Here is a 27,070-nt window from a genome sequence, read left to right on the forward strand (position 1 = left end):
AGTGTATGTACACCTAACCAAAAAGTTTTGCTTTTCTCCTTTCACTTCTTTGCTAAGTGCTGAAAAGTACTTCTAAACTTTCTAAAAAGTTCTTAAAAATTTAAAAAAGTTTTTTTTCTGTCTTTCAAAAAGTTCTGAAAAAGTTTTTCTCACTTTTTCTATCCCTTAAACACTTTCTAAAATGTCTGGTACAGGCCAAACTGTTGATCTGTCCAAACTTGCTTATGATCACCTTAGCTGGAAAGGAGCAAGGAGTCTCTGCATAGAAAGAGGTTTAAGTGTAGGGAAGAATCCCTCTAGAGAACTGTTGGTTAATATGCTCATTGAACAAGAGAAGACCAGAGTTGGCACTTCTGTTGAGAAATTAGCTGATGGTTCCCAATCTGACCCTGGGGCACCCCTAGCAAAGGATTTAGAAGGGACACTTCCCAGCCTGCCCATTAGCAGACCACCTAGCATAGCCGGTACTGATGTAGAGTCACATCATAGTAATAGTGTTGCCTCACATCACAGTAAGAGTATTCCTTCTCATCATAGTAGAAGTGCTATTTCTGTTAGCCAGGTTGTTAGAGTGCCATCTGTTAGGAACAGGTCTCCTTCTGTTCATTCTCACCATACTTCTGTTTCAAGGCATGTCCCACCCACCCACCCACCCTGATGACAGAGTGTTAGAAAGGGAGCTCAATAGATTGAGAGTGGAAGAATCCAGGCTGAAGCTCAAGAAGCAACAGCTGGATTTAGATAGACAGTCCTTAGAGATAGAAAGAGAAAGACAGAAAATTGGGTTAAAAACCCATGGTGGCAGCAACAGTATTCCCCATAGTCATCCTGCAAAAGAGCATGATTCCAGGAATCTGCATAAGATAGTTCCCCCTTACAAGGAGGGGGATGGCATTAACAAGTGGTTTGCTGCACTTGAGAGGGCCTGTGTTGTACAGGATGTCCCTCAAAGGCAGTGGGCTGCCATCCTATGGCTATCATTTAGTGGAAAGGGTAGGGATAGGCTCCTTACTGTAAAAGAAAGTGATGCCAATAATTTTGAAGTTCTTAACAATGCACTCCTAGATGCTTATGGCTTAACCACTGAACAGTACAGGATGAAGTTCAGAGAGACCAAAAAGGAGTCTTCACAAGACTGGGTAGACTTTGTTGACCATTCAGTGAAGGCCTTGGAGGGGTGGTTACATGGCAGTAAGGTTACTGATTATGAAAGCCTGTATAACTTAATCCTGAGAGAGCATATTCTTAATAATTGTGTGTCTGATTTGTTGCACCAGTACTTGGTGGACTCTGATCTGACCTCTCCCCAAGAATTTGGAAAGAAGGCAGACAAATGGGTCAGAACAAGGGTGAACAGAAAAGTTCATACAGGGGGTGACAAAGATGGCAAGAAGAAGGATGGTAAGTCTTCTGACAAGGGTGGGGACAAATCTAAAAATGAGTCTTCATCAGGCCCACAAAAACACTCTGCTGGGGGTGGTGGGCCCAAATCCTCTTCAAATCAAAACAAGGAAAAGAAACCATGGTGCTATTTATGTAAAATAAAAGGCCATTGGACAAAAGATCCCAGTTGTCCAAAGAAAAGCACCAAGCCTCCTACCACTACAACCCCTGCTGCTACACCTAGTGCCCCTAGTAATAGCAGTGGTAGTGGTAGCAAACCTACTAATAGCCACTCCAAGGGAGTAGCTGGGCTCACCTTTGGTAACTTAGTTGGGGTTGGTCTGATTAGGGAGACCACAGAGGCTGTGTTAGTCTCTGAGGGGGCTATTGATTTAGCCACCTTTGTTGCTTGTCCCCTTAACATGGATAAGTACAAGCAACTACCCCTAATAAATGGTGTTGAGGTTCAGGCCTACAGGGACACAGGTGCCAGTGTGTAGGAGGCTGGACTGGCTTGTAGTGAGTACCAAGGGGTACTTGCACCTTGCACCAGGCCCAGTTATCCCTTATTAGTGTATAGGGTGTCTAGCAGCTTAGGCTGATAGATAATGGTAGCTTAGCAGAGCAGCTTAGGCTGAACTAGGAGACGTGTGAAGCTACTACAGTACCACTTAGTGTCATATGCACAATATCATAAGAAAACACAATACACAGTTATACTAAAAATAAAGGTACTTTATTTTTATGACAATATGCCAAAGTATCTTAGAGTGTACCCTCAGTGAGAGGATAGGAAATATACACAAGATATATATACACAATAGCAAAAAATATGCAGTATAGTCTTAGAAAACAGTGCAAACAATGTATAGTTACAATAGGATGCAATGGGGAAACATAGGGATAGGGGCAACACAAACCATATACTCCAAAAGTGGAATGCGAACCACGAATGGACCCCAAACCTATGTGACCTTGTAGAGGGTCGTTGGGACTATTAGAAAATAGTGAGAGTTAGAAAAATAACCCTCCCCAAGACCCGGAAAAGTGAGTGCAAAGTGCACTAAAGTTCCCCTAAGGACAAAATAGTCGTGTTAGAGGAATAATGCAGGAAAGACACAAACCAGCAATGCAACAACTGTGGATTTCCAATCTAGGGTACCTGTGGAACAAGGGGACCAAGTCCAAAAGTCACAAGCAAGTCGGAGATGGGCAGATGCCCAGGAAATGCCAGCTGCGGGTGCAAAGAAGCTTCGACTGGACAGAAGAAGCTGAGGTTTCTGCAGGAACGAAAAGGGCTAGAGACTTCCACTTTGGTGGACGGATCCCTCTCGCCTTGGAGAGTCGTGCAGAAGTGTTTTCCCGCCGGAAGGACGCCAACAAGCCTTGCTACACGCAAATCGTGCGTTTGGCGCTTTTGGACGCTGCTGGGGCCCAGGAGGGACCAGGAGGTCGCAAATTGGACCTGAAGAGAGAGGGGACGTCGAGCAAGACAAAGAGCCCTCACTGAAGCAGGTAGCACCTGTAGAAGTGCCAGAAACAGGCACTACGAGGATGCGTGAAACGGTGCTCGCCGAAGTTGCACAAAGGAGTCCCACGTCGCCGGAGACCAACTTAGAAAGTCGTGCAATGCAGGTTAGAGTGCCGTGGACCCAGGCTTGGCTGTGCACAAAGGATTTCCGCCGGAAGTGCACAGGGGCCGGAGTAGCTGCAAAGTCGCGGTTCCCAGCAATGCAGCCCAGCGAGGTGAGGCAAGGACTTACCTCCACCAAACTTGGGCTGAAGAGTCACTGGACTGTGGGGGTCACTTGGACAGAGTCGCTGGATTCGAGGGACCTCGCTCGTCGTGCTGAGAGGAGACCCAAGGGACCGGTAGTGCAGCTTTTTGGTGCCTGCGGTTGCAGGGGGAAGATTCCGTCGACCCACGGGAGATTTCTTCGGAGCTTCTGGTGCAGAGAGGAGGCAGGCTACCCCCACAGCATGCACAAGCAGGAAAACAGTCGAGAAGGCGGCAGGATCAGCGTTACAGAGTTGCAGTAGTCGTCTTTGCTACTATGTTGCAGGTTTGCAGGCTTCCAGCGCGGTCAGCGGTCGTTTCCTTATCAGAAGGTGAAGAGAGAGATGCAGAGGAACTCGGCTGAGCTCATGCATTCGTTATCTAAAGTTTCCCCAGAGACAGAGACCCTAAATAGCCAGAAAAGAGGGTTTGGCTACCTAGGAGAGAGGAAAGGCTACTAACACCTGAAGGAGCCTATCAGCAGGAGTCTCTGACGTCACCTGGTGGCACTGGCCACTCAGAGCAGTCCAGTGTGCCAGCAGCACCTCTGTTTCCAAGATGGCAGAGGTCTGGAGCACACTGGAGGAGGAGGTGCAGGTCAGGGGAGTGGTCACTCCCCTTTCCTTTGTCCAGTTTCGCGCCAGAGCAGGGGCTAAGGGGTCCCTGAACCGGTGTAGACTGGCTTATGCAGAATGGGGCACATCTGTGCCCAAGAAAGCATTTCCAGAGGCTGGGGGAGGCTACTCCTCCCCTGCCTTCACACCATTTTCCAAAGGGAGAGGGTGTCACACCCTCTCTCAGAGGAAGTTCTTTGTTCTGTCATCCTGGGCCAGGCCTGGCTGGACCCCAGGAGGGCAGCTGCCTGTCTGAGGGGTTGGCAGCAGCAGCAGCTGCAGTGAAACCCCAGGAAGGGCAGTTTGGCAGTACCAGGGTCTGTGCTACAGACCACTGGGATCATGGGATTGTGCCAACTATGCCAGGATGGCATAGAGGGGGCAATTCCATGATCATAGACATGTTACATGGCCATATTCGGAGTTACCATTGTGAAGCTACATATAGGTAGTGACCTATATGTAGTGCACGCGTGTAATGGTGTCCCCGCACTCACAAAGTTCAGGGAATTGGCTCTGAACAATGTGGGGGCACCTTGGCTAGTGCCAGGGTGCCCTCACACTAAGTAACTTTGCACCTAACCTTTACCAGGTAAAGGTTAGACATATAGGTGACTTATAAGTTACTTAAGTGCAGTGTAAAATGGCTGTGAAATAACGTGGACGTTATTTCACTCAGGCTGCAGTGGCAGGCCTGTGTAAGAATTGTCAGAGCTCCCTATGGGTGGCAAAAGAAATGCTGCAGCCCATAGGGATCTCCTGGAACCCCAATACCCTGGGTACCTCAGTACCATATACTAGGGAATTATAAGGGTGTTCCAGTAAGCCAATGTAAATTGGTAAAATTGGTCACTAGCCTGTTAGTGACAATTTGAAAGTAATGAGAGAGCATAACCACTGAGGTTCTGGTTAGCAGAGCCTCAGTGAGACAGTTAGGCACCACACAGGGAACATATACATGCACACCTATGAGCACTGGGGCCCTGTGTGACAGGGTCCCAGTGACACATACATATAGGCCACAAACCTATGAGCACTGGGGTCCTGACCAGCAGGATCCCAGTGACACATAACAACCATACTGAAAACATAGTGTTTTCACTATGAGCACTGAGGCCTGGCTATCAGGATCCCAGTGAGACAGTGAAAACAGTGACAAACACCCTGACATACACTCACAAACAGGCCAAAAGTGGGGGTAACAAGGCTAGAAAGAGGCTACCTTCTCACACAACCCCCCCCCCAAACGAAGGACAATAAGGCTAACCTTGGCCAGTTGAGACTTTATTGTCTAAGTGGTGATAAGTAGAGAGTAGCTCTGCAATAGACTGGTTACTCCCTTTATCATCCACTATATGGTTACTTCCCTGTGGGGATGTAAACCACCCTGTTTGAAGTTTTTTAGCTAAGCAACAATGTGAAGATGTATTTTCAGAGTTTCTATCAGTAAGTTTTAGTTTAGAGCAGTGGGAATTGTCCACTGAACCTATTTGTAGTGATGGAAATGCCAGACAGGGATGCTGTTTCAGAAAAGCCATAGCTGGGCAAAAACTTTGTCCATATGGCTGGAAGAGAGAACAGGGATGCTGTTTCTCTTGGGTTGGAGCAGGGCAGGGATGCTGTCCTATCAGCTCCACACTAGGGCAGGGATGCTGTCCTAAGTGTTGTGAGGCAGTGCAGAGTTTCTGCACTAAAGTTTCTCTGGGAGGGTTGGAGGGATGCTCCATGTTAACTAAAATGGTGTTCTTTTTCTCACCAATGTTAGTTATCCCACAGAGAGGTACTTCCACCTCAGGGAGTACAGTTTTGCCAACTGATGATTCCCTTGGAACAGGTGCCACCCCAGGAGAGGTTTCTCCCACCACAGGAATGGTATCCTGAATGGTAGGGTGGTTAGGGGATACTGTGATACCCTTTTTACCTGTTGATGGAGAGGGTTCCTGAGTTTTCAGGCCTTCTCTCCTTTGCTTTTTCATTTCAGTAGAAATGAGAGGGAACAATTCCTCAGGGATGCCCAGCATGGCTGCATGGGCATAAAACTCTACATCAGCCCAACCTGAGGCCTCTAGGTCATTACCTAAGAGACAGTCTACAGGTAAGCTAGGTGATACCACCACCTGCTTAGGGCCAGTAACTCCACCCCAACTAAACTGAATTATAGCTAAGGGAAGAAACTTAGTGGAGTTATGGACATCAATAATCTTATACTGTTGTCCAATGATGTGTTGATCAGGGTGCACTAGGTTTTCAGTCACCAAAGTGAAACTGGCACCTGTGTCCCTGTAGGCCAAGACCTCAACACCATTTATTGAAACTGTCTGCCTGTACTTATCCATTGTAAGGGGACAAGCAGCCAGTGTGGCAAGGCCAATGCCACTAGGTGTGACAGAAATTGTCTTGGGACTGACTACCCCAGTTTCTACTATGGACCCAAAAGTGAACCCAACTACACCCTTAACTTGACTGTTGCCAGCAGTCCCACCACTAGTACCACTACTGCTAGGGGCACTAGAGCTTGATGTATTAGTGGTGGTAGGCTCAGGGGGTTTACCTGGACAGGACTTATCCCCTGGCCTATGGCCTCTGTTTTTACACACAAAGCACCAAGGCTTTTTAATGTGTGCAGGTTGAGAAGAAGAGGAAGAATTAGTTTTATCCCCACCCTCTGAAGAGTGTTTAAGATTTGAAGTGGGATCTTTGGTTTTACCCTTATCCCCATGCTTATCTTGAGATTTTTCACCATCTTTCTTCTTATTGCCATCTTTGTCACCCCCTGTATGAACTTTTCTGTTCACCCTTGTTCTGACCCATTTGTCTGCCTTCTTTCCCAATTCTTGGGGAGAGGTCAGATCAGAGTCTACCAGGTACTGGTGCAACAAATCAGACACACAATTATTAAGTATATGCTCTCTCAGGATTGTGTTATACAGGCTTTCATAATCAGTAACTTTACTGCCATGTAACCACCCCTCCAAGGCCTTCACTGAATGGTCAATGAAATCAACCAAGTCTTGTGAAGACTCCTTTTTGGTCTCTCTGAACTTTATCCTGTACTGTTCAGTGGTTAAGCCATAACCATCCAGGAGTGCATTCTTAAGAACTTGGAAATTATTAGCATCATTTTCTTTCACAGTAAGGAGCCTATCCCTACCTTTTCCACTAAATGATAGCCATAGGATAGCAGCCCACTGCCTTTGAGGGACATCCTGTACAACACAGGCCCTCTCAAGTGCAGCAAACCACTTGTTAATGTCATCCCCCTCCTTATAAGGGGGAGCTATCTTGTGCAGATTCCTGGAATCATGCTCTTTTGCAGGATGACTATGGGGAATACTGCTGCTGCCACCATGGGTATCTAAACCCAACTTCTGTCTTTCCTTCTCTAATTCAAAAGACTGTCTATCCAAATCCAGCTGTTGCTTTTTAAGCTTCAGTCTGGTTTGTTCCACCCTCAACTTATTGAGTTCCCTCTCTAACATTCTGTCATCAGGGTTGGTGGGAGGGACATTCCTAGATACAGAGGTATGATGGGAATGAACAGAAGGAGACCTGTCCCTTACAGAAGCCGCCCTAACAGCTTGGCTAACAGAAACATTACTACCAGTATGGTGAGAATAAATGCTTTTGCTATGATGTGAGACAACACTATTTGTATGGTGTGGCTCATCATCATTACCAACTATGCTAGACTGTCTAGTAATGGGCAGGCTAGGAAGTTTCTTTCCTGAATCTTTTCCTGGGGGAGTCCCTGAATCAGATTGGGAACTATTAGGTACTTTTTCAACAGATGGGGCACCTATGGCCTTATCCTGTTCTCTAAGCATGTTAAGTAACAGTTCCAAGGAAGGATTTTTCCCTACACTCAAACCTCTCTCTATACAGAGACTCCTTGCTCTTTTCCAGCTAAGGTTGTCATATGCAAGTTTGGACAGATCAACAGTTTGGCCTGTGCCAGACATTTTTTAGAGAGAGTTAAAGTGATAGAAAAAGAGAAAAAAGTTTTCAGAACTTTTTGGAAAGACAGAAAAAAACTTTTTAAACTTTTAAGAACTTTTTGAAAGTTTTAGAAGTACTTTTCAGCACTTAGAAAAGAGTGAAAAGAGGAAATGCAAAACCTTTTGGCTATGTGTATATACACTGACCTTGTTTTGTATATTTTTCTCTTATGAAAAGTACAATGACAAGAGTGGTAAGTAGTCTCAAGCACTTATCCCACCACTGCACAACCAATGTAGGAGGCTGGACTGGCTTGTAGTGAGTACCAAGGGGTACTTGCACCTTGCACCAGGCCCAGTTATCCCTTATTAGTGTATAGGGTGTCTAGCAGCTTAGGCTGATAGATAATGGTAGCTTAGCAGAGCAGCTTAGGCTGAACTAGGAGACGTGTGAAGCTACTACAGTACCACTTAGTGTCATATGCACAATATCATAAGAAAACACAATACACAGTTATACTAAAAATAAAGGTACTTTATTTTTATGACAATATGCCAAAGTATCTTAGAGTGTACCCTCAGTGAGAGGATAGGAAATATACACAAGATATATATACACAATAGCAAAAAATATGCAGTATAGTCTTAGAAAACAGTGCAAACAATGTATAGTTACAATAGGATGCAATGGGGAAACATAGGGATAGGGGCAACACAAACCATATACTCCAAAAGTGGAATGCGAACCACGAATGGACCCCAAACCTATGTGACCTTGTATAGGGTCGCTGGGACTATTAGAAAATAGTGAGAGTTAGAAAAATAACCCTCCCCAAGACCCTGAAAAGTGAGTGCAAAGTGCACTAAAGTTCCCCTAAGGACAAAATAGTCGTGTTAGAGGAATAATGCAGGAAAGACACAAACCAGCAATGCAACAACTGTGGATTTCCAATCTAGGGTACCTGTGGAACAAGGGGACCAAGTCCAAAAGTCACAAGCAAGTCGGAGATGGGCAGATGCCCAGGAAATGCCAGCTGCGGGTGCAAAGAAGCTTCGACTGGACAGAAGAAGCTGAGGTTTCTGCAGGAACGAAAAGGGCTAGAGACTTCCCCTTTGGTGGACGGATCCCTCTCGCCTTGGAGAGTCGTGCAGAAGTGTTTTCCCGCCGGAAGGACGCCAACAAGCCTTGCTACATGCAAATCGTGCGTTTGGCGCTTTTGGACGCTGCTGGGGCCCAGGAGGGACCAGGAGGTCGCAAATTGGACCTGAAGAGAGAGGGGACGTCGGGCAAGACAAAGAGCCCTCACTGAAGCAGGTAGCACCCGTAGAAGTGCCAGAAACAGGCACTACGAGGATGCGTGAAACGGTGCTCGCCGAAGTTGCACAAAGGAGTCCCACGTCGCCGGAGACCAACTTAGAAAGTCGTGCAATGCAGGTTAGAGTGCCGTGGACCCAGGCTTGGCTGTGCACAAAGGATTTCCGCCGGAAGTGCACAGGGGCCGGAGTAGCTGCAAAGTCGCGGTTCCCAGCAATGCAGCCCAGCGAGGTGAGGCAAGGACTTACCTCCACCAAACTTGGGCTGAAGAGTCACTGGACTGTGGGGGTCACTTGGACAGAGTCGCTGGATTCGAGGGACCTCGCTCGTCGTGCTGAGAGGAGACCCAAGGGACCGGTAGTGCAGCTTTTTGGTGCCTGCGGTTGCAGGGGGAAGATTCCGTCGACCCACGGGAGATTTCTTCGGAGCTTCTGGTGCAGAGAGGAGGCAGGCTACCCCCACAGCATGCACAAGCAGGAAAACAGTCGAGAAGGCGGCAGGATCAGCGTTACAGAGTTGCAGTAGTCGTCTTTGCTACTATGTTGCAGGTTTGCAGGCTTCCAGCGCGGTCAGCGGTCGTTTCCTTATCAGAAGGTGAAGAGAGAGATGCAGAGGAACTCGGCTGAGCTCATGCATTCGTTATCTAAAGTTTCCCCAGAGACAGAGACCCTAAATAGCCAGAAAAGAGGGTTTGGCTACCTAGGAGAGAGGAAAGGCTACTAACACCTGAAGGAGCCTATCAGCAGGAGTCTCTGACGTCACCTGGTGGCACTGGCCACTCAGAGCAGTCCAGTGTGCCAGCAGCACCTCTGTTTCCAAGATGGCAGAGGTCTGGAGCACACTGGAGGAGGAGGTGCAGGTCAGGGGAGTGGTCACTCCCCTTTCCTTTGTCCAGTTTCGCGCCAGAGCAGGGGCTAAGGGGTCCCTGAACCGGTGTAGACTGGCTTATGCAGAATTGGGCACATCTGTGCCCAAGAAAGCATTTCCAGAGGCTGGGGGAGGCTACTCCTCCCCTGCCTTCACACCATTTTCCAAAGGGAGAGGGTGTCACACCCTCTCTCAGAGGAAGTTCTTTGTTCTGCCATCCTGGGCCAGGCCTGGCTGGACCCCAGGAGGGCAGCTGCCTGTCTGAGGGGTTGGCAGCAGCAGCAGCTGCAGTGAAACCCCAGGAAGGGCAGTTTGGCAGTACCAGGGTCTGTGCTACAGACCACTGGGATCATGGGATTGTGCCAACTATGCCAGGATGGCATAGAGGGGGCAATTCCATGATCATAGACATGTTACATGGCCATATTCGGAGTTACCATTGTGAAGCTACATATAGGTAGTGACCTATATGTAGTGCACGCGTGTAATGGTGTCCCCGCACTCACAAAGTTCAGGGAATTGGCTCTGAACAATGTGGGGGCACCTTGGCTAGTGCCAGGGTGCCCTCACACTAAGTAACTTTGCACCTAACCTTTACCAGGTAAAGGTTAGACATATAGGTGACTTATAAGTTACTTAAGTGCAGTGTAAAATGGCTGTGAAATAACGTGGACGTTATTTCACTCAGGCTGCAGTGGCAGGCCTGTGTAAGAATTGTCAGAGCTCCCTATGGGTGGCAAAAGAAATGCTGCAGCCCATAGGGATCTCCTGGAACCCCAATACCCTGGGTACCTCAGTACCATATACTAGGGAATTATAAGGGTGTTCCAGTAAGCCAATGTAAATTGGTAAAATTGGTCACTAGCCTGTTAGTGACAATTTGAAAGTAATGAGAGAGCATAACCACTGAGGTTCTGGTTAGCAGAGCCTCAGTGAGACAGTTAGGCACCACACAGGGAACATATACATGCACACCTATGAGCACTGGGGCCCTGTGTGACAGGGTCCCAGTGACACATACGTATAGGCCACAAACCTATGAGCACTGGGGTCCTGACCAGCAGGATCCCAGTGACACATAACAACCATACTGAAAACATAGTGTTTTCACTATGAGCACTGAGGCCTGGCTATCAGGATCCCAGTGAGACAGTGAAAACAGTGACAAACACCCTGACATACACTCACAAACAGGCCAAAAGTGGGGGTAACAAGGCTAGAAAGAGGCTACCTTCTCACACAGTGTTACAATGGTAATAGAGAAACTGGTCCACCCTGAACAACACCTACTTGGTCACCAGTACCAAGTAACAGATGCTCATAACAACACCCTTAGCCACCCCATGGCTGTTGTGAATCTCAACTGGGGGGGGGGAGGGTTACTGGCCCAAAGAAAGTTGTGGTTGCCTCAGATTTACCTGTAGACTGTCTATTAGGGAATGATTTAGAGACATCAGCTTGGGCAGAAGTGGAGTTGGAGGCTCATGCAGCAATGCTGGGCATTCCAGGGCATATTTTTGCTTTGACAAGGGCTCAGGCCAAAAAGCAAAAAGGACAATTTGACTTGGATCCTGGAAGATGGACCAAGTGCTCCCTAAAGCTAGGGTTAGTAAAGGTAAAACACTACCTACTATCCCTCCCTCTACAGTGGATTCTTCTTCTGAGGAAGAAGAATTTCCACCCTGTGCAGAACCTACACCAGAGGAGCTGGAAGCAGACACTGCTGAGCTTTTGGGTGAAGGGGGGCCTGCCAGGGAGGAGCTGAGTGTGGCACAGCAGACCTGTCCCACACTAGAGGGTCTAAGGCAGCAAGCTGTTAAACAAGCAAAGGGATGTCAGTGACTCTCACAGAGTTTACTGTGAGGACAAACTCTTGTACACTGAAACAAGGGATCCAAAATCTGGAGCTGCCAGGAGATTGGTGATTCCTCAGGAGTACAGAAAGTTCCTCCTAACTCTAGCCCACAACATTCCCTTAGCTGGACATTTGGGGCAAATGAAAACTTGGGACAGGCTTGTTCCCCTGTTTCATTGGCCTAGAATGTCAGAGGACACAAAGGAATTTTGTAAGTCCTGTGAAACCTGTCAAGCCAGTGGCAAGACAGGTGGCACCCCAAAGGCACCCCTTATTCCACTACCTGTGGTTGGGGTTCCCTTTGAAAGGGTAGGGGTTGACATAGTTGGCCCCCTTGACCCTCCTACTGCTTCAGGCAATAGGTTTATCTTGGTGGCAGTGGACCATGCCACCAGATATCCTGAAGCAATTCCTCTAAGGACCACTACAGCTCCTGCAGTGGCAAAGGCCCTCCTGGGAATCTTTTCCAGGGTGGGCTTCCCAAAAGAGGTGGTATCAGACAGGGGAAGCAATTTCATGTCTGCTTACTTAAAGGCCATGTGGAAGGAGTGTGGTGTGACATACAAGTTCACTACACCCTATCATCCACAAACAAATGGACTGGTGGAGAGATTTAACAAAACTCTCAAAGGCATGATTATGGAACTCCCTGAAAAACTCAGCAGGAGATGGGATATCCTGTTACCTTGCCTCCTTTTTGCTTACAGGGAGGTACCCCGGAAAGAAGTGGGTTTCAGCCCCTTTGAACTCCTATTTGGACACCTTGTAAGAGGTCCTCTAACACTTGTTAAGGAGGGTTAGGAACAACCTTTAAAAGCTCCAAAGCAAGACATAGTGGACTATGTACTTGGCCTTAGATCTAGGATGGCTGAGTACATGAAAAAGGCCAGTAAAAACCTTCAGGCCAGCCAAGAGCTCCAGAAGCAATGGCATGACCAGAAGGCTGTTTTCGTTCAGTACCAACCAGGGCAGAAAGTGTGGGTCTTGGAGCCTGTGGCCCCAAGAGCACTCCAAGATAAATGGAGTGGACCCCACACAATTGTTGAAAAGAAGGGTGAAGTCACCTACTTAGTTGACTTAGGCACTGCCAGGAGTCCCCTTAGGGTGCTCCATGTCAATCGCCTGAAACCCTACTATGACAGGGCTGATCTCACCCTGCTCATGGCAACTGATGAGGGACAGTAAGAAGAGAGTGACCCTCTCCCTGATCTCTTCTCTTCCACAGAACAAGATGCTCTAGTGGAAGGTGTAGTACTAGCAGATTGTCTTACTGCTGAGCAGAATGACCACTGCATAAATCTCCTGGGTCAGTTTTCTGAACTCTTCTCTACTGTGCCAGGTACCACTTCTTGGTGTGAGCACACTATAGATACTGGAGACAGCTTGCCTGTCAAAAGTAAGATCTATAGGCAGCCTGACCATGTCAGAGACTGCATAAAGCAAGAGGTGCAGAAAATGCTTGAACTGGGAGTGGTTGAGCACTCTGAAAGTCCATGGGCCTCTCCTGTGGTACTTGTACCAAAACCTCATTCCAAGGATGGAAAGAAGGAAATGCGGTTTTGTGTTGACTACAGAGGTCTCAACCAAGTAACCAAAACTGATGCTCACCCTATACCCAGGGCAGATGAGCTAATAGATACACTGGCATCTGCCAAGTATCTAAGCACTTTTGATTTGACTGCAGGGTATTGGCAGATCAAATTATCAGAAGATGCAAAAGCAAAAACTGAATTTTCAACCATTGGAGGCCATTACCAATTCACAGGAATGCCTTTTGGATTGAAAAATGCACCTGTCACTTTTCAAAGGTTGGTGAACACAGTCCTGCAAGGGCTGGAAGCTTTTAGTGCAGCATATCTAGATGATATAGCTGTCTTTAGCTCCAGCTGGGATGATCACCTGGTCCACCTATGGAAAGTTTTGGAGGCCCTGCAAAAGGCAGGCCTCACTATCAAGGCTTCAAAGTGCCAGATAGGGCAGGGGAAGGTGGTTTATCTGGGACACCTGGTAGGTGGAGAACAGACTGCACCACTTCAGGGGAAAATCCAAACTATTATAGATTGGGTTCCCCCTACAACACAGACTCAAGTGAGAGCCTTTTTAGGCCTCACTGGGTACAATAGGAGATTCATAAAGAACTATGGCTCCATTGCAGCCCCTCTTAATGACCTCACATCTAAAAAAATGCCTAAGAAGGTATTATGGACAGCAAACTGTCAGAAAGCTTTTGAGGAGCTGAAGCAGGCCATGTGCTCTGCACCTGTCCTGAAAAGCCCCTGTTACCCCAAAAAACTCATTGTCCAAACTGATGCATCTGAATTAGGGGTTGGGGCAGTCTTATCACAACTTAATTCTGAGGGCCAGGATCAACCTGTTGCTTTTATCAGCAGGAGGTTGACCCCTAGAGAAAAGCTTTGGTCTGCCATAGAGAGGGACCATAGAGCTGTGGTCTGGGCACTGAAGAAGTTGAGGCCATACCTGTTTGCCACTCACTTCATTGTTCAGACAGACCACAAACCTCTACTTTGGCTAAAACAAACGAAAGGTGAAAACCCTAAATTGTTGAGGTGGTCCATATCCCTACAGGGGATGGACTATACAGTGGAACATAGACCTGGGAGTACCCACTCCAATGCAGATGGACTCTCCAGATATTTCCACTTAGACAATGAAGACTCATGAGGTCATGGCTAGTCTTATTGTCCTTCATTTTGGGGGGGGGGGGGGGCGTAGGAAAGTACCATCTTGCCTGGCATGTTACCCCCATTTTTCACTGTATATATGTTGTTTTAGTTGTATGTGTCACTGGGACCCTGCCAGCCAGGGCCCCAGTGCTCATAAGTGTGCCCTGTATGTGTTACCTGTGTTATGACTAACTGTCTCACTGAGGCTCTGCTATCCAGAACCTCAGTGGTTATGCTCTCTCATTTCTTTCCAAATTGTCACTATCAGGCTAGTGACCAATTTCACCAATTTTCATTGGCATACTGGAACACCCTTATAATTCCCTAGTATATGGTACTGAGGTACCCAGGGTATTGGGGTTCCAGGATATCCCTATGGGCTGCAGCATTTCTTTTGCCACCCATAGGGAGCTCTGACAATTCTTACACAGGCCTGCCACTGCAGCCTTAGTGAAATAATGCACACATTATTTCACAGCCATTTACACTGCACTTAAGTAACTTATAAGTCACCTATATGTCTAACCTTTACCTAGTAAAGGTTAGGTGCTAAGTTACTTAGTGTGTGGGCACCCTGGCACTAGCCAAGGTGCTCCCACATTGTTCAGGGCAAATTCCCCGGACTTTGTGAGTGCGGGGACACCATTACACGCGTGCACTATACATAGCTCACTACCTATGTATAGCTTCACAATGGTAACACCGAATATGGCCATGTAACATGTCTAAGATCATGGAATTGCCCCCTCTATGCCATCCTGGCATTGTTGGCACAATCCCATGATCCCACGGGTCTCTAGCACAGACCCGGGTACTGCCAAACTGCCTTTTCAGGGGTTTCACTGCAGCTGCTGCTGCTGCCAACCCCTCAGACAGGTTTCTGCCCTCCTGGGGTCCAGCCAGGCTTGGCCCAGGAAGGCAGAACAAAGGACTTCCTCAGAGAGAGGGTGTTACACCCTCTCCCTTTGGAAAAAGGTGTTAAGGCAGGGGAGGAGTAGCCTTCCCCAGCCTTCGGAAATGCTTTCATGGGCACAGATGGTGCCCATTTCTGCATAAGCCAGTCTACACCGGTTCAGGGACCCCTCAGCCCTGCTCTCGCGCGAAACTGGGCAAAGGAAAGGGGAGTGGCCATTCCCCTGACCTGCACCTCCCCTGGGAGGTGCCCAGAGCTCCTCCAGTGTGCTCCAGACCTCTGCCATCTTGGAAACAGAGGTGCTGCTGGCATACTGGACTGCTCTGAGTGGCCAGGGCCAGCAGGTGACGTCAGAGACTCCTTCTGATAGGCTCCTTCAGGTGTTGCTAGCCTATCCTCTCTCCTAAGTAGCCAAACCCTCTTTTCTGGCTATTTAGGGTCTCTGCTTTGGGGAATTCCTTAGATAACGAATGCAAGAGCTCATCTGAGTTCCTCTGCATCTCTCTCTTCACCTTCTGCTACGGAATCGACTGCTGACCGCGCTGGAAGCCTGCAAAACTGCAATAAAGTAGCAAAGACGACTACTGTGACACTGTAACGCTGATCCTGCCGCCTTCTTGACTGTTTTCCTGGTGGTGCATGCTGTGGGGGTAGTCTGCCTCCTCTCTGCACTAGACGCTCCGAAGAAATCTCCCGTGGGTCGACGGAATCGTCCTCCTGCAACCGCAGGCACCAAAGAACTGCATCACCGGTCCTCTGGGTCTCCTCTCAGCACGACGAGCGAGGTCCCTTGAACTCAGCAACTCTGTCCAAGTGACTCCCACAGTCCAGTGACTCTTCAGTCCAAGTTTGGTGGAGGTAAGTCCTTGCCTCCCCACGCCAGACTGCATTGCTGGGAACCGCGTGTTTTGCAGCTGCTCTGACTTCTGTGCACTTTTCCAGGATTTCCTTTGTGCACAGCCAAGCCTGGGTCCACGGCACTCTAACCTGCATTTCACGACCTCCTGAGTTGTCCTCCGGAGGCGTGGGACTCTCTTGTGTAACTTCGGGTGAGCACCATTTCACTCCACTTTGTAGTGCCTGTTTTTGGCACTTCTCCAGGTGCTGCTTGCTTCTGAGAGGGCTCCTTGTCTTGCTGGACGCCCCTTCTGTCCCCTCACGCAATTGGTGACATCCTGGTCCCTCCTGGGCCACAGCAGCATCCAAAAACCCTGACCACGAGCTTTGCCGCTAGCAAGGCTTGTTTGTGGTCTTTCTTCAGGAAAACACTTCTGCACAACTCTTCATGCACAACTCTTCATGACGTGGGACATCCATCCTCCAAAGGGGAAGTTTCTAGCCCTTGTCGTTCTTGCAGAATCCTCAGCTTCTACTGCCTAGTAGCAGCTTCTTTGCACCCACAGCTGACATTTCCTGGGCATCTGCCCACTCTCGACTTGATCGTGACTTTTGAACTTGGTCCCCTTGTTCCACAGGTACTCTCGTCTGGAAATCCATCGTTGTTGCATTGCTGGTGTTGGTCTTTCCTGCAGAATTCCCCTATCACGACTTCTGTGCTCTTTGGGGAACGTTAGTGCACTTTGCACTCACTTTTCAGGGTCTTGGGGTGGGCTATTTTTCTAACCCTCACTGTTTTCTTACAGTCCCAGCGACTCTCTACAAGGTCACATAGGTTTGGGGTCCATTCGTGGTTCGCATTCCACTTTGGGAGTATATGGTTTGTGTTGCCCCAAACCCTATGTGCCCCCATTGCATCCTATTGTAACTAGACATTGTTTGCACTGTTTTCTATTGCTATACTGCATATTTTTGGTATTGTGTACATATATCTTGTGTATATTTGCTATCCTCATACTGAGGGTACTCACTGAGATACTTTGGCATATTGTCATAAAAATAAAGTACCTTTATTTTTAGTATATCTGTGTATTGTGTTTTCTTATGATATTGTGCAAGTGACACTAGTGGTACTGTAGGAGCTTCACTCGTCTCCTAGTTCAGGCTAAGCTGCTCTGCTAAGCTACCATTATCTATCAGCCTAAGCTGCTAGACACCCTATACACTAATAAGGGATACCTGGGCCTGGTGCAAGGTGTAAGTACCCCTTGGTACTCACTACAAGCCAGTCCAGCCTCCTACAATCAAGAGCCCACACCTCGAGGTCTTCACAACTAACATAGCGCCCATACACCCAGAGTGTGAACCTATCAAGAGCCCACACAGCAAGGTCTTCACAGCTAACACAGTGAGTGAACCGTGAGTGAACCTATCAAGAGCCCACACCTCGAGGTCTTCACAACTAACACAGTGCCCATACACCCAGTGTGTGAACCTATCAAGAGCCCACACCTCGAGGTCTTCACAACTAACACAGTGCCCATGCACCCAGAGTGTGAAACCCACTGTGCACTGTGAGTGAACCTATCACTAGCCCACACCCCCAAGGAGGGAAAAGACTGGCATCCGAAGTGCAGAATCCTTAACAGGTAAGAAGGAATATGCAGCTCACCTTAAAGCGGTATCTGTAGGGGACCGCAGGCTGCCTTCTGATACTGCAGTCTGTGTATCAAGCGCCTGGAAACATTGGGACAGGGTTTGCTACAGGGCAGGAAAGGCTGTGGACGAAAAGTCAAAGAATGGTACAAGTAAAGTGGGAGAGAGGGAAATGGAGTTGGGAGGAAAATGAATATCTAAGAGGTACTAGTCCGACGTAAAAGGCCGTGGTAAGGCTCGCTGGAAACAGGACACTACCGGGTGGGGATTTCAAGATCAAAACATGTTTAAAGCAGAGAATCAGTAAAATATAAAAGCCTGAGATCCCATAACAGAGGTAGGTAGAGAAATCAGGGAACTAGCTATTAGGCAGCTCCCTAGGTTTCCTGTATAGTTCCAAAATATTATGTGGCCTGGTGTGAGCACTGCAGTCGGTGTTGTAATGGTCTCAACAGGATCGTAGACACTAGGTAGAGGCCGCATTAAATAATGTACATGAAGCCCATTGGAGTCCCAAGAATGAGTTAGGGACAGGGACTATCATGCGGCCAGGCCAGGGAGGTGTGCTTAGTCTCGAGGCAGGGAGTACCATGCGGCTTGGCAGGGAGGTGTGCTCAGTCTCGTGAGTAAAATGTGGCCTGGTGGGGGAGGTGTGCTCAGTCTCGAGGCAGGGGTATCATGCGGCCTAAGGAGGGAGGAGTGCTCAGTCTCGTGGCAAGGAGTATTCTGCAGCCTGGCAGGAGAGGTGTGCTCAGTCTCGTGGCAGGGAGTATCCTGCGGCCTGGCGAGGAAGGTGTGCTCAGTCTCGAGGTAGGGAGTACCTTGTGACCTGGCGGGGGGGGTGTGCTCAGTCTTGAGGCAGGGAGTATCATGCGGCCTAACGAGGGAGGTGTGCTCAGTCTAGTGGCAAGGAGTATCCTGCAGCCTGGCGGGGGAGATTTGCTCAGTCTCGAGGTAGGGAGTACCATGTGACCTGGCGGGGGAGGTATGCTCAGTCTTAAGGCAGGGAGTATTATGTGGCCTGGCCACGGAGGTGTGCTCAGTCTCGTAGCAGGGAGTACCATGCAGCTTAGCAAGGGAGGTGTGCTCAGTCTCGTGGCAGGGAGTACCATGTGGCTTGGCCAGGTAGGTGTGCTCAGTCTCGTGGCAGGGAGTACCATGTGGTATGGCCAGTGAGGTGTGCTCAGTCTCATGAGTATCTTGCGGCCTGGCGGGGGAGGTGTGCTCAGTCTCGTGAGTGCCATGTGGCCTGGTGGGGGAGGTGTGCTCAGTCTCGTGGTAGGGAGTATCATGCGTCTTGGCGGGGGAGGTGTGCTCAGTCTCGTGAGTGCCATGCGGCCTGGTGGGGGAGGTGTGCTCAGTCTTGTGGTAGGGAGTATCATGCGGCTTGGCGAGGGAGGTGTGCTCAGTCTCGTGGCAGGGAGTACCATGCGGCTTGGAGGGGGAGGTGTGCTCAGTCTTGTGGCAGGGAGTATCCTGCGGCCTGGCGGGGGAGGTGTGCTCAGTCTCTTGGCAGGGAGTATCATGTGGGTTGGCGGCGAGGTGTGCTCAATCTCGTGAGTATCATGAGGCCTGGCGGGGGAGGTGTGCTCAGTCTCGTGAGTATCATGAGGCCTGGCGGGGGAGGTGTGCTCAGTCTCGAGGCAGGGAGTATCATGCGGCCTGGCGAGGGAGGTGTGCTCAGTCTCGTGGCAGGGAATATCATGCGGCCTGGCAAGGGAGGTGTGCTCAGTCTCGTGGCAGGGAGTAACATGCGGCTTGGCGAGGGAGGTGTGCTCAGTCTTGAGGCAGGGAGTATCATGCGGCCTAACGAGGGAGGGGTGCTCAGTCTTACGGCAGGGAGTATTATGCGGCCTGGCCAGGGAGGTGTGCTCAGTCTCGTGGCAGGGAGTATCATGCGGCATGGCGAGGGAGGTGTGCTCAGTCTCGTGGCAGGGAGTATCATGCGGCTTGGCGAGGGATGTGTGCTCAGTCTCGTGGCAGGGAGTATCCTGCGGCCTAGCGGGGGAGGTGTGCTCAGTCTCGAGGCAGGGAGTGCCATGTGACCTGGCGGGGGAGGTGTGCTCAGTCTCGTGGCAGGGAGTACCCTGAGGCCTGGCGGGGGAGGTGTTTCTCAGTCTTAAGGCAGGGAGTATTATGCGGCCTGGCCAGGGAGGTGTGCTCAGTTTCGTGACAGGGAGTACCATGCGGCTTGGCGAGGGAGGTGTGCTCAGTCTCGTGGCAGGGAGTATCATGCGGCCTGGCGGGGGAGGCGTGCTCAGTCTCGTGGCAGGGAGTATCATGCAGCCTGGCGAGGGAGGTGTGCTCAGTCTTGTGAGTATCATGCGACCTGGTGGGGGAGGTGTGCTCAGTCTCGTGGCAGGGAGTAAAATGCACCTTGGAGAGGGAGGTGTGCTCAGTCTCATGGCAGGGAGTATCATGCGGCCTGGCCAGTGGGGTGTGCTCAGTCTCGTGGCAGGGAGTATGCTGCGACCTGGCGTGGGAGGTGTTCTCAGTCTCGTGGCAGGGAGTATGCTGCGGCCTGGATGGGGGAGGCGTGCTCAGTCTTGAGGCAGGGGGTATCGTGTGGCTTGGCGGGGGGGGGTGTGCTCAGTCTCGTGACAGGGAGTACCATGCGGCTTGGCGAGGGAGGTGTGCTCAGTCTCGTGGCAGGGAGTATCATGCGGCCTGGCGGGGGAGGCGTGCTCAGTCTCGTGGCAGGGAGTATCATGCAGCCTGGCGAGGGAGGTGTGCTCAGTCTTGTGAGTATCATGCAGCCTGGCGAGGGAGGTGTGCTCAGTCTTGTGAGTATCATGCGGCTTGGCGGGGGAGGTGTGCTCAGTCTCGTGGCAGGGAGTACCATTCGGCCTAACGAGGGACGGGTGCTCAGTCTCATGGCAGGGAGTATCCTGCGGCCTGGCAGGGGAGGTTGCTCAGTCTCGAGGCAGGGAGTACCCTGCGGCCTAACGAGGGAGGGGTGCTCAGTCTTACGGCAGGGAGTATCCTGCGGCCTGGCAGGGGAGGTGTGCTCAGTCTCGTGGCAGGGAGTATCATGCGGCCTGGTGAGGGAGGTGTGCTCAGTCTTGTAGCAGGGAGTGTCCTGCGGCCTGGCGGGGGAGGTATGCTCAGTCTCGAGGCAGGGAGTACCCTGCGGCCTGGTGGGGGAAAATGAATATCTAAGAGGTACTAGTACGACGTAAAAGGCCGTGGTAAGGCTCGCTGGAAACAGGACACTACCGGGTGGGGATTTCAAGATCAAAACATGTTTAAAGCAGAGAATCAGTAAAATATAAAACCCTGAGATCCCATAACAGAGGTAGGAAGAGAAATCAGGGAACTAGCTATTAGGCAGCTCCCTAGGTTTCCTGTATAGTTCCAAAATATTATGTGGCCTGGTGTGAGCACTGCAGTCGGTGTTGTAATGGTCTCAACAGGATCGTAGACACTAGGTAGAGGCCGCATTAAATAATGTACATGAAGCCCATTGGAGTCCCAAGAATGAGTTAGGGACAGGGACTATCATGCGGCCAGGCCAGGGAGGTGTGCTTAGTCTCGAGGCAGGGAGTACCATGCGGCTTGGCAGGGAGGTGTGCTCAGTCTCGTGAGTAAAATGTGGCCTGGTGGGGGAGGTGTGCTCAGTCTCGAGGCAGGGAGTATCATGCGGCCTAAGGAGGGAGGAGTGCTCAGTCTCGTGGCAAGGAGTATCCTGCAGCCTGGCAGGAGAGGTGTGCTCAGTCTCGAGGTAGGGAGTACCTTGTGACCTGGCGGGGGAGGTGTGCTCAGTCTCGAGGCAGGGAGTATCATGCGGCCTAACGAGGGAGGTGTGCTCAGTCTAGTGGCACGGAGTATCCTGCAGCCTGGCGGGGGAGATGTGCTCAGTCTCGAGGTAGGGAGTACCATGTGACCTGGCGGGGGAGGTATGCTCAGTCTTAATGCAGGGAGTATTATGTGGCCTGGCCACGGAGGTGTGCTCAGTCTCGTAGCAGGGAGTACCATGCAGCTTAGCAAGGGAGGTGTGCTCAGTCTTGTGGCAGGGAGTACCATGTGGCTTGGCCAGGGAGGTGTGCTCAGTCTCGTGGCAGGGAGTACCATATGGTATGGCCAGTGAGGTGTGCTCAGTCTCATGAGTATCTTGCGGCCTGGCGGGGGAGGTGTGCTCAGTCTCGTGGTAGGGAGTACCATGCGGCTTGGAGGGGGAGGTGTGCTCAGTCTTGAGGCAGGGAGTATCCTGCGGCCTGGCGGGGGAGGCGTGCTCAGTCTCGTGGCAGGGAGTATCCTGCGGCCTGGTGAGGGAGGTGTGCTCAGTCTCGTGGCAGGGAGTACCATATGGTATGGCCAGTGAGGTGTGCTCAATCTCGTGAGTATCATGCGGCCTGGCGGGGGAGGTGTGCTCAGTCTCAAGGCAGGGAGTATCATGCGGCCTGGCAAGGGAGGTGTGCTCAGTCTCGTGGCAGGGAGTAACATGCGGCTTGGCGAGGGAGGTGTGCTCAGTCTTGAGGCAGGGAGTATCATGCGGCCTAACGAGGGAGGGGTGCTCAGTCTTACGGCAGGGAGTATTATGCGGCCTGGCCAGGCAGGTGTGCTCAGTCTCGAGGCAGGGAGTGCCATGTGACCTGGCGGGGGAGGTGTGCTCAGTCTCGTGGCAGGGAGTACCCTGAGGCCTGGCGGGGGAGGTGTTTCTCAGTCTTAAGGCAGGGAGTATTATGCGGCCTGGCCATTGAGGTGTGCTCAGTTTCGTGACAGGGAGTACCATGCGGCTTGGCGAGGGAGGTGTGCTCAGTCTCGTGGCAGGGAGTATCATGCGGCCTGGCGGGGGAGGCGTGCTCAGTCTCGTTTGAGGGAGTATCATGCAGCCTGGCGAGGGAGGTGTGCTCAGTCTTGTGAGTATCATGCGGCCTGGTGGGGGAGGTGTGCTCAGTCTCGTGGCAGGGAGTAAAATGCACCTTGGAGAGGGAGGTGTGCTCAGTCTCATGGCAGGGAGTATCATGCGGCCTGGCCAGTGGGGTGTGCTCAGTCTCGTGGCAGGGAGTATGCTGCGACCTGGCGTGGGAGGTGTTCTCAGTCTCGTGGCAGGGAGTATCGTGCGGCTTGGCGAGGGAGGTGTGCTCAGTCTCGTGGCAGGGAGTATGCTGCGGCCTGGATGGGGGAGGCGTGCTCAGTCTTGAGGCAGGGGGTATCGTGTGGCTTGGCGAGGGAGGTGTGCTCAGTCTCGTGGCAGGAACCATCATGCGGCCTGACGGGGGAGGTGTGCTCAGTCTCGTGGCAGGGAGTACCATGCGTCTTGGCGGGGGAGGTGTGCTCAGTCTCGTGAGTGCCATGCAGCCTGGTGGGGGAGGTGTGCTCAGTCTCGTGGCAGGGAATATCATGCGGCCTGGCAAGGGAGGTGTGCTCAGTCTCGTGGCAGGGAATATCATGTGGCCTGGCAAGGGAGGTGTGCTCAGTCTCGTGGCAGGGAGTACCATTCGGCTTGGCGAGGGAGGTTGCTCAGTCTCGAGGCAGGGAGTATCATGCGGCCTTACGAGGGACGGGTGCTCAGTCTCATGGCAGGGAGTATCCTGCGGCCTGGCAGGGGAGGTGTGCTCAGTCTCGTGGCAGGGAGTATCATGCGGCCTGGTGAGGGAGGTGTGCTCAGTCTTGTAGCAGGGAGTGTTCTGCGGCCTGGCGGGGGAGGTATGCTCAGTCTCGAGGCAGGGAGTGTCCTGCGGCCTGGCGGGGGAAAATGAATATCTAAGAGGTACTAGTACGACGTAAAAGGCCGTGGTAAGGCTCGCTGGAAACAGGACACTACCGGGTGGGGATTTCAAGATCAAAACATGTTTAAAGCAGAGAATCAGTAAAATATAAAACCCTGAGATCCCATAACAGAGGTAGGAAGAGAAATCAGGGAACTAGCTATTAGGCAGCTCCCTAGGTTTCCTGTATAGTTCCAAAATATTATGTGGCCTGGTGTGAGCACTGCAGTCGGTGTTGTAATGGTCTCAACAGGATCGTAGACACTAGGTAGAGGCCGCATTAAATAATGTACATGAAGCCCATTGGAGTCCCAAGAATGAGTTAGGGACAGGGACTATCATGCGGCCAGGCCAGGGAGGTGTGCTTAGTCTCGAGGCAGGGAGTACCATGCGGCTTGGCAGGGAGGTGTGCTCAGTCTCGTGAGTAAAATGTGGCCTGGTGGGGGAGGTGTGCTCAGTCTCGAGGCAGGGGTATCATGCGGCCTAAGGAGGGAGGAGTGCTCAGTCTCGTGGCAAGGAGTATTCTGCAGCCTGGCAGGAGAGGTGTGCTCAGTCTCGTGGCAGGGAGTATCATGCGGCCTGGCGAGGAAGGTGTGCTCAGTCTCGTGGCAGGAACGATCCAGGGAGTATCCTGCGGCCTGGCGAGGAAGGTGTGCTCAGTCTCGTGGCAGGGACGATCTACGGAGTATCCTGCGGCCTGGCGGCGAAGGTGTGCACAGTCTCGTGGCAGGGAGTATCCTGCGGCCTGGCGGGGGAGATATGCTCAGTGTCGAGGTAGGGAGTACCTTGTGACCTGGCGGGGGAGGTGTGCTCAGTCTCGAGGCAGGGAGTATCATGCGGCCTAACGAGGGAGGTGTGCTCAGTCTAGTGGCATGGAGTATCCTGCAGCCTGGCGGGGGAGATGTGCTCAGTCTCGAGGTAGGGAGTACCATGTGACCTGGCGGGGGAGGTATGCTCAGTCTTAAGGCAGGGAGTATTATGTGGCCTGGCCACAGAGGTGTGCTCAGTCTCTTAGCAGGGAGTACCATGCAGCTTTGCAAGGGAGGTGTGCTCAGTCTTGTGGCAGGGAGTACCATGTGGCTTGGCCAGGGAGGTGTGCTCAGTCTCGTGGCAGGGAGTACCATATGGTATGGCCAGTGAGGTGTGCTCAGTCTCATGAGTATCTTGCGGCCTGGCGGGGGAGGTGTGCTCAGTCTCGTGAGTGCCATGTGGCCTTGTGGGGGAGGTGTGCTCAGTCTCGTGGTAGGGAGTATCATGCGGCTTGGCGAGGGAGGTGTGCTCAGTCTCGTGGCAGGGAGTACCATGCGGCTTGGAGGGGGAGGTGTGCTCAGTCTTGTGGCAGGGAGTATCCTGCGGCCTGGCGGGGGAGGCGTGCTCAGTCTCGTGGCAGGGAGTACCATGCGGCTTGGCGAGGGAGGTATGCTCAGTCTCGTGGCAGGGAGTACCATGCGGCTTGGAGGGGGAGGTGTGCTCAGTCTTGTGGCAGGGAGTATCCTGCGGCCTGGCGGCGAGGTGTGCTCAATCTCGTGAGTATCATGCGGCCTGGCGGGGGAGGTGTGCTCAGTCTCGAGGCAGGGAGTATCATGCGGCCTGGCGAGGGAGGTGTGCTCAGTCTCGTGCCAGGGAATATCATGCGGCCTGGCAAGGGAGGTGTGCTCAGTCTCGTGGCAGGGAGTAACATGCGGCTTGGCAAGGGAGGTGTGCTCAGTCTTGAGGCAGGGAGTATCATGCGGCCTAACCAGGGAGGGGTGCTCAGTCTTACGGCAGGGAGTATTATGCGGCCTGGCCAGGCAGGTGTGCTCAGTCTCGAGGCAGGGAGTGCCATGTGACCTGGCGGGGGAGGTGTGCTCAGTCTTGTGGCAGGGAGTATTATGCGGCCTGGCCAGGGAGGTGTGCTCAGTTTCGTGACAGGGAGTACCATGCGGCTTGGCGAGGGAGGTGTGCTCAGTCTCGTGGCAGGGAGTATCATGCGGCCTGGCGGGGGAGGCGTGCTCAGTCTCGTTTGAGGGAGTATCATGCAGCCTGGCGAGGGAGGTGTGCTCAGTCTTGTGAGTATCATGCGGCCTGGTGGGGGAGGTGTGCTCAGTCTCGTGGCAGGGAGTAAAATGCACCTTGGAGAGGGAGGTGTGCTCAGTCTCGTGGCAGGGAGTATGCTGCGACCTGGCGTGGGAGGTGTTCTCAGTCTCGTGGCAGGGAGTATCGTGCGGCTTGGCGAGGGAGGTGTGCTCAGTCTCGTGGCAGGGAGTATGCTGCGGCCTGGATGGGGGAGGCGTGCTCAGTCTTGAGGCAGGGGGTATCGTGTGGCTTGGCGAGGGAGGTGTGCTCAGTCTCGTGGCAGGAACCATCATGCGGCCTGACGGGGGAGGTGTGCTCAGTCTTGTGGCAGGGTGTACCATGTGGCTTGGCCAGGGAGGTGTGCTCAGTCTCGTGGCAGGGAGTACCATACGGCTTGGCCAGGGAGGTGTGCTTAGTCTTGAGGCAGGGAGTACCATGCGTCTTGGCGGGGGAGGTGTGCTCAGTCTCGTGAGTGCCATGCAGCCTGGTGGGGGAGGTGTGCTCAGTCTTGTGGTAGGGAGTATCATGCGGCTTGGCGGGGGAGGTGTGCTCAGTCTCGTGGCAGGGAGTATCCTGCGGCCCGGCGGGGGAGGCGTGCTCAGTCTTGTGGCAGGGAGTACCATGCGGCCTGGCGAGGGAGGTGTGCTCAGTCTCTTGGCAGGGAGTATCATGTGGCTTGGCGGGGAGGTGTGCTCACTCTCGTGAGTATCATGAGGCCTGGCGGGGGAGGTGTGCTCAGTCTCGAGGCAGGGAGTATCATGCGGCCTGGCGAGGGAGGTGTGCTCAGTCTCGTGGCAGGGAATATCATGTGGCCTGGCAAGGGAGGTGTGCTCAGTCTCGTGGCAGGGAGTACCATTCGGCTTGGCGAGGGAGGTTGCTCAGTCTCGAGGCAGGGAGTATCATGCGGCCTTACGAGGGACGGGTGCTCAGTCTCATGGCAGGGAGTATCCTGCGGCCTGGCAGGGGAGGTGTGCTCAGTCTCGTGGCAGGGAGTATCATGCGGCCTGGTGAGGGAGGTGTGCTCAGTCTTGTGGCAGGGAGTATCATGCGGCCTGGCGGGGGAGGCGTGCTCAGTCTCGTTTGAGGGAGTATCATGCAGCCTGGCGAGGGAGGTGTGCTCAGTCTTGTGAGTATCATGCGGCCTGGTGGGGGAGGTGTGCTCAGTCTCGTGGCAGGGAGTAAAATGCACCTTGGAGAGGGAGGTGTGCTCAGTCTCATGGCAGGGAGTATCATGCGGCCTGTCCAGGGGGGTGTGCTCAGTCTCGTGGCAGGGAGTATGCTGCGACCTGGCGTGGGAGGTGTTCTCAGTCTCGTGGCAGGGAGTATTGTGCGGCTTGGCGGGGGAGGTGTGCTCAGTCTCGTGGCAGGGAGTATCCTGCGGCCCGGCGGGGGAGGCGTGCTCAGTCTTGTGGCAGGGAGTACCATGCGGCCTGGCGAGGGAGGTGTGCTCAGTCTCTTGGCAGGGAGT

General features: G+C 52.1%; 1 protein-coding gene across 1 annotated transcript; it reads right to left on the bottom strand.

Annotated features, from left to right (window-relative positions):
* Nucleotides 1–23,542: 23,542 nt before the first annotated feature.
* LOC138286967 (spermatogenesis-associated protein 31H1-like) lies at nucleotides 23,543–25,892 on the bottom strand. Its single transcript, XM_069227335.1, has 2 exons — nucleotides 24,849–25,892; nucleotides 23,543–23,599 (listed from the first exon to the last, which is right to left on the bottom strand). Exons 1-2 carry the CDS (start codon nucleotides 25,890–25,892, stop codon nucleotides 23,543–23,545), a joined length of 1,101 nt encoding a protein of 366 aa, XP_069083436.1.
* Between the last annotated feature and the right edge of the window lie 1,178 nt (nucleotides 25,893–27,070).

The sequence above is a fragment of the Pleurodeles waltl genome, chromosome 4_1 (genome assembly GCF_031143425.1).
Source record: "Pleurodeles waltl isolate 20211129_DDA chromosome 4_1, aPleWal1.hap1.20221129, whole genome shotgun sequence".
In the NCBI taxonomy this organism is placed as follows: domain Eukaryota; kingdom Metazoa; phylum Chordata; class Amphibia; order Caudata; family Salamandridae; genus Pleurodeles; species Pleurodeles waltl.